The 6,988-nt window shown below is 33.7% G+C and overlaps 1 protein-coding gene across 1 annotated transcript; it reads left to right on the forward strand.

The window, feature by feature from the left end:
- Window positions 1–1,078: 1,078 nt before the first annotated feature.
- Window positions 1,079–6,361, forward strand: LOC112711068 (ABC transporter G family member 11). The gene is made up of 10 exons (XM_025763616.3): window positions 1,079–1,692; window positions 2,353–2,642; window positions 3,179–3,350; window positions 3,461–3,583; window positions 4,125–4,253; window positions 4,343–4,537; window positions 4,780–4,866; window positions 4,964–5,236; window positions 5,621–5,728; window positions 5,839–6,361. Exons 1-10 carry the CDS (start codon window positions 1,321–1,323, stop codon window positions 6,163–6,165), a joined length of 2,076 nt encoding a protein of 691 aa, XP_025619401.1. The 5' UTR covers window positions 1,079–1,320; the 3' UTR covers window positions 6,166–6,361.
- The last annotated feature ends 627 nt before the right edge of the window (window positions 6,362–6,988 follow it).

Raw genomic sequence — 6,988 nt, forward strand, 5'->3', positions numbered from 1 at the left:
CCCTTCACATTAAATGTCATCATGGCGCCTAAAGAAACAAACCTCCCATATAAAAAAACAACAGACAAACCAAGAAACGGCTAGGCGTTCCCCGAACCCCTAACCTCGACTAAGAAATCCGAACGATGCGCTCCTTGCCCATCTACGAAATGGCCAGGTACTCCCCGAATCCCTGACTTCAACCAAGGAACCCAGACGATGCACTCCTCGCCAAGCTACGCAACGAAAACCAAAAGCTCCTTCAGCGATGGGCCCTGACCCCCTTCGCGCTCCAATCCGGTCATACAATCCCTAACCAACGTTCAAAATCAAATATCTCTCTTATCTTAATCGATAAAATAAGATAACTATCTCGAGCTATATAAAAGGAAGTCAAATGGTCCCTCAGGTACATTCACGATCCTAATTCATACATATACCTTTCAGATCCATTCTGACTCAGACGTTGGAGTGTTTTTGTAGATATCACCTCCATTATTCCAGTCAGACAACCCGACAACCATCTCGACTCACAAGTCTTCGATCTATCTCACTACACATATCAAAAACTTCTAGTACATATTCCATCATAAACTTAAAGGGGATAATGGATAGATCATATCATTAAATGAATCTACCAACACGAAGCTGAAAGCCATAAATTTCACCCACCAACTCACAAAATAAAGGTCATCATCATCTTGATCTATTCAAAATCAGATTGGAGGGAATTAAATGAGATTTTTAAAAAGAATGAGCTGATCAGTTGTACAGGCTAGGGGGAGTATTAACTAGTTTGACCTTATCAATAACTACTACTACTACTACATCATCATCATCCTCCTCATCAATGCATAGTAATCAACTATTACAGCATAATAATATTGTTAAGCTTATTTTTTATAATGCTACTCTACAATATATGATCATACATGACTTTTTTACTTTATACGTTTGCATAAATGAAAAAAAAATTAACATTATCAAAATAAAAGTGAGAATCTCGATTCTCATATTATATATTGTATATACTCCTTTTCTTCTTCCTGATTCATTAATTCATGCCACGGGCTAAAGTCTATAGGCTCCTTTTGCATGTCATAGAAGGTTCCCTTGAATAATAATCCTTTACCTTAGTCAAAAACATGACAAATCTCATGCATCACACATTCCCCATTTCACCATTCACACTTTTTCTCAATTATATATTATTCCCCGTCGTACTATTTCCGCATTCATTTGCCATTTATAAATCACTGCATTGCATGTCTTTTCACAGCCAATCCATAACCTTTTCCCTTTCAGAACACTAGAAGTAGACATATATACAAGGTAGCTAGGATGATGAAGCATGCGGCTATGGAGATAGAATCAAGTGAGAAGGGTTCTTTGGGGCCAGGGTTGAGCCCTCTGAGTGAGACTCTTTGGAGAGAAAAGACAAACACAGAGCTCATTGGAGACGTCTCGGCCAGGCTGACATGGAAGGACTTAACTGTGACTGTCACACTCAGCACGGCGGGTGAGACGCAGAATGTTCTAGAAGGTCTAACTGGCTACGCTGAGCCGGGGACCTTCACTGCTCTCATGGGGCCGTCCGGTTCCGGAAAATCTACCCTTCTTGATGCCTTGTCCGGTCGCCTCGCCGCCAATGCCTTCCTCTCTGGGACCGTTCTTCTCAATGGTCGCAAAGCCAATCTCTCTTTTGGCACTGCTGTAAGTAGTTTCACTATTTCTTTAGTTGAATAGGGAAGCCTAAGTTAAAAGATGCTGTTTTGCTTCAGTATTCTTGCACCAAGTGATTTGTTTGCTTTACATTTTCTATCTTTATGTGTTGAAGATTTCCTAAAGAAATAGGAGAAAACAATAGAAAATTTTTTTTCTCATTCTTTTATAAATTATAGAAATAAAAAAGAAAATAAAATATATCCTTGTTTTTTTTTTATAAAAGTTGTGTAGTAATTTTTTCATTCTTTTGTTATTTGAAATATGATACTATTATTCCTTATAATTAGACATATTGATAAATAGAGAAACAGAGGAAGTAACGAGTACATGTCTGGTTTGATAGAAACTAATTTCATAGCTTTGGATTTTCTCAAGTTAAAACGTAATAAATTTAAAACTCTCTTAAGAAAGTCTCCCTGAATCCCTAAACAGTGGCATGAACCACAAACTAAGATTCTGAGTTTGATATGAGTCTATACTGTCTTTTATATTTTCATGCTGTTATAAATTATTAATTAGTTAAGTATCATTACACAGAGGTTCCAATCATAAATATATATAAGTTTTTAGTGATGTAATGTGATAATGTATAGTTGAACTAGATAGTGTAAGAAATGTTATGAAGGTATAATTTTGGTTAAACTGCAGGCTTATGTGACACAAGATGACAACTTGATTGGGACACTAACAGTGAGAGAGACGATTTCATACTCTGCTCAGTTGCGGCTACCGAACAAGATGGCGCCGTCGGATAAGGAAGCACTTGTTGAGAGCACCATAGTGGCAATGGGGCTTCAGGATTGTGCAGACACTGTGATTGGGAACTGGCACTTGCGAGGAATAAGTGGTGGAGAAAAGAGAAGGGTTAGCATTGCCTTGGAGATCTTGATGAGGCCTAGATTGCTCTTCCTTGATGAACCTACAAGTGGACTTGACAGGTTCACAAACCCTTGGTTTTACTTCTTGTTGGGATCCAATTGTGCTTGTTTTCATGCCTAATATTGGGTTTCTAAATTTGTCAAAGAAATTACTAAATAGTCAACATTTGATTTAAGAGATACAAAAACTAATAAATGTTTTAAAAAGTAAGTTTGTTCGGTTCAATACCAAAATAAAAGACAATAGAAAATTAGCTTATTATATGAATTTTATAGATAAAGTTTACCTTCATTTTCACCGTCTAATCAAATAGACAGTTTAGAAATATATTTTAGTAAATACTGATTTAATACATGGTAAGTATACCTTTCTTTAAGGGAAGGTCTATTCCTCCAAATTCAAGGAGAAACAATTTAATGTCTTCAGTCAAATAAGTCATTTATAGTTTCTACCTACTTTCGTGTGTGTGATTAATTAGGTGTCAGATTTGTATTTATATTGTAGGTAAGTAACATTACGTGATCCAGTTGATGTATTATGAAGTACAATTGTTCAAATCATGCTTCCTTAATGGGAATTTTGTGTTTTGTGGCAGTGCATCAGCTTTCTTTGTGACTCAAACATTACGTGCCTTGGCAAGGGATGGAAGAACTGTGATAGCTTCTATTCATCAACCTAGCAGTGAAGTTTTCGAACTATTTGATCAATTATACTTGCTTTCTGGGGGTAAAACTGTCTATTTTGGCCACGCTTCTGCAGCATATGAGGCAATAAACTTAAGCTCTCTGCCTCAGTATCCACTCTTGTATTTTTAACTCTTTTTTTTTCTAATAAGGTTTTGCTAATAATAATAATAATAAAATAAGTATATCTGCAGTTCTTTGCACAAGCTGGATTTCCATGCCATACTTTGAGGAACCCATCAGATCACTTCCTTAGGTGCATCAATTCTGACTTTGACAAAGTCAAGGCCACTCTTAAAGACTCCATGAAACTTAGGGTATTCATTCACTTTATTTACACCATAGGATTGGTAGACTAAAAGATACTGAAAGTACCTTTTAATACGTTTTTTTTAATTAGTTAAATGTGTATAATAATAAAATCAGGATGATAAATAGTTTGATATCTCGTCTCTTGTCAAAAAGTTTTAAGAATAACAAAGTACTTTTTATATATATATATATATATATATTCATAAAGATATATTTTTGGAGTAAAATTTTTTATCATCTATATTAAGTGTACACAAAAAATCAATCAACAAATTAGCTATTCTTATAAATATATATTGAGATACAATATACGTATGAAAGATAAGTTAAAGAATAATTAATTTGATGGCTAATTTTTAGTATGGATATAGCATTTTTGAACTGCTCCAAATCTCCATTTCATTTAGAGGCACTCATCAGATCTTTCACCTTCTGTGTTACCTTTAATTTTTCTTATTATAAAACTCATCATAATAATTTTCTTTAAATGAGACGTTTTATTTGTACATACTTTTATTTTATGCATTAACAAATGTGAACAATCAGTTTGAGGCAAGTGATGATCCCCTTGATAAGATAACTACTGCTGAAGCTATCAGAACTCTCAATGAGTACTACCGAACTTCTCAGGATTCTTATGCTGCAATACAGAAAGTGGACGACATATCCAAAGTTGTAAGTTATAGTTTCTGTGATTCAAGATATGTAGTTGAAATTCATCATCAAACTTTGCATTCTCTAACTATACATAATATGTGGTTCAGAAGGGGACCGTGCTCGATGCCGGAGGAAGTCAGGCTAGTTTCTTCATGCAGTCATACACTTTAACCAAGCGCTCGTTGATTAACATGTCAAGAGATTTTGGTTACTACTGGCTTAGGCTTGTAATCTACATTGTGGTCACTATCTGCATTGGAACCATTTATTTGAACATCGGCACAAGCTACGACTCAATTCTGGTATTTGCGTTTCAAAAATGTTATATGCACGTCAAAAATCAACCATCATGATACAAGTGTTGTTTAACTTATTTTCAACCTGTATTTTTCAATATATATTTTATAAAGATGACTGATTTGGTAATTGATTTTTTGTGTATCCTAGCATGATTATTGTCATTTAGTATTTGTGAGTCATACGCTCCATTTTCTTTGATCTGTTATTTTTGGTTGATGCGTTTTGTATGTTGTTTGGGGCACAGGCAAGGGGCTCATGTGCATCTTTTGTGTTTGGTTTTGTAACCTTCATGTCAATTGGTGGATTCCCGTCGTTTGTTGAAGACATGAAGGTAATTAATTAATTCAATTTAATTCCATTTCTTCCCTATGATATCCTAATGCCTTAATATGAGTGAGTGATCATTATCTGTCTGCTTTTAATTGCAGGTTTTCCAAAGGGAGAGGCTTAATGGCCACTATGGCGTGACAGCATTTGTGATCAGCAACACATTATCCGCTATGCCATTCCTGATGCTAATCACCTTTCTCTCCGCTACCATTTGTTACTTCATGGTTCGCCTGCATCCCGGCTTTTCACATTATGTGTTCTTTGTCTTGTGCCTTTTTGCTAGCGTTATGGTGGTAGAAAGCTTAATGATGGCCATTGCTAGTGTTGTCCCCAACTTCCTCATGGGTATCATAACTGGAGCAGGGATTCAGGTATATATACTCCAAAGAGTAATATTAAGGATCCATCTTTTTTGTGGTCTCATATCAGCTAACTATTTTAAAATTATTTAGTTTATTTAAATTATAAATGTAAACTTTAAAGTTGACTAATGTTGGCTAATTAAAAGTTGATTCTCTATATATCCAAAACAATGCTCTTTTTTCTTTTCATTACAAAATTCCAACACTGTATTTCATTGTTTTGTAATCTTAGTTTTCCTCTTAATTTACACTGCGTTCTCCTATTCATACTCTTTTATTTTACGTCACTTATAAATATTTGAGTGTTGTGTGTAACAACACTATAAGTTTTGTCATATTGTTAATGTTACTAATAATATTTCTTCCTGTTTTCTTTAATTTTTTAAATATCAGGGTATATTCATGTTAGTCTCTGGCTTCTTTAGGCTCCCACATGATATCCCAAAGCCATTTTGGCGCTATCCAATGTCATATATAAGTTTCCATTTTTGGTCACTACAGGTACAACTACCTAGCATTAGTACAAATCATTGTTAGTTGATCATAATTAAATGAATTTGTGGTGCTTCTATGGTTCAATTTGAGGACGAAAACAATGAACTTATTTTCAGGGACAATACCAAAATGATCTGAGGGGCTTGCTATTCGACAACCAATCGCCTGACCTTCCCAAAATACCGGGCGAATACATCCTGGAGAACGTTTTCCAAATCAATGTGAACCGGTCGAAGTGGATCGACCTAGGCGTGATCTTCAGCATGATTCTCGTGTACCGCATCATCTTCTTTGTGATGATTAAGGTGAATGAGGATGTCACTCCTTGGGTCAGAGGTTACGTAGCAAGAAGGAGAATGCAGAACAAGAATATTGCTCCTGATGCTCTCACTCAATCTCCATCACTGAGAGCATATGTTAATAGGGACACTCGTCGGAGGTAGAGAGTAGAGAAGAATTTGCCTATGTTTGGTGAAAATTAATGAAAAGAAAATGATGATATCATAGTTTTTTTTTTTTTTTTTTTTTGGTGACTAACGATGATATCATAGTTTGAATCAACAGCAAAAATAACTCTTACCTATCACGACATAATATTGGCTTTTGTGATGTGGTTATTTATTTATTTATTTGTTCTAAGTGATCTGGTTATTTGTTATTAGGGTGAAGAATATTTTTTACTTTAAATTTGTCAAAAAATTTTAAATATTTTTAAATTTTATTTATTATATATTACTAATTTTATAATAAAAATATATTACATATTATTTTCTTATTGTAATGAAAGTCAAATATTTTTTAAAAAATTTAAAATGTTCTCATTTTATTTCTCTCCTTTTTTTATCTCTCATTTCTTCACCCATTCTATTTTTTAATATGATGTTCTCTAATTACAATTAAAATAAAAATAAAAATATAATAATATTATATTACTAATTTAATAATCAAAATGTGTCACATGATATTGTGTTATTAAAATTGAGATGAAACATTTTTTTTTCAAAATTAATAAACTCCCTTCTTCCATCCTCTTAATTATCTACTTATCTCTCCTTTTCTATTTTTCTCTATCCTTCCCACTCTATACATGACTTATAGTTTATATTTTATATTACTAATTTGATAAACGAAAATGTATTACGAACTATTCTTTCCTTACAATTAAAAAAAAAAATCTCTTCAAAATTAATAAGCTTGATTTCTCCTCTTCTTTATCTTTTCCTTTCTTTCTTATCTCATTTTTTATATCTTTCTACATTTCTAATC

This window comes from Arachis hypogaea, chromosome 9, assembly GCF_003086295.3.
Source record: "Arachis hypogaea cultivar Tifrunner chromosome 9, arahy.Tifrunner.gnm2.J5K5, whole genome shotgun sequence".
NCBI lineage: Eukaryota > Viridiplantae > Streptophyta > Magnoliopsida > Fabales > Fabaceae > Arachis > Arachis hypogaea.

Coding starts and splice junctions, on each gene's coding strand:
- LOC112711068 (XM_025763616.3), top strand. CDS start 1,321: ATGATGAAGCATGCGGCTATGGAGATAGAATCAAGTGAGAAGGGTTCT. Junction 3,351..3,460: donor ACGCTTCTGCAGCATATGAG/GCAATAAACTTA, acceptor GTATATCTGCAG/TTCTTTGCACAAGCTGGATT. Junction 5,237..5,620: donor TAACTGGAGCAGGGATTCAG/GTATATATACTC, acceptor TTTAAATATCAG/GGTATATTCATGTTAGTCTC.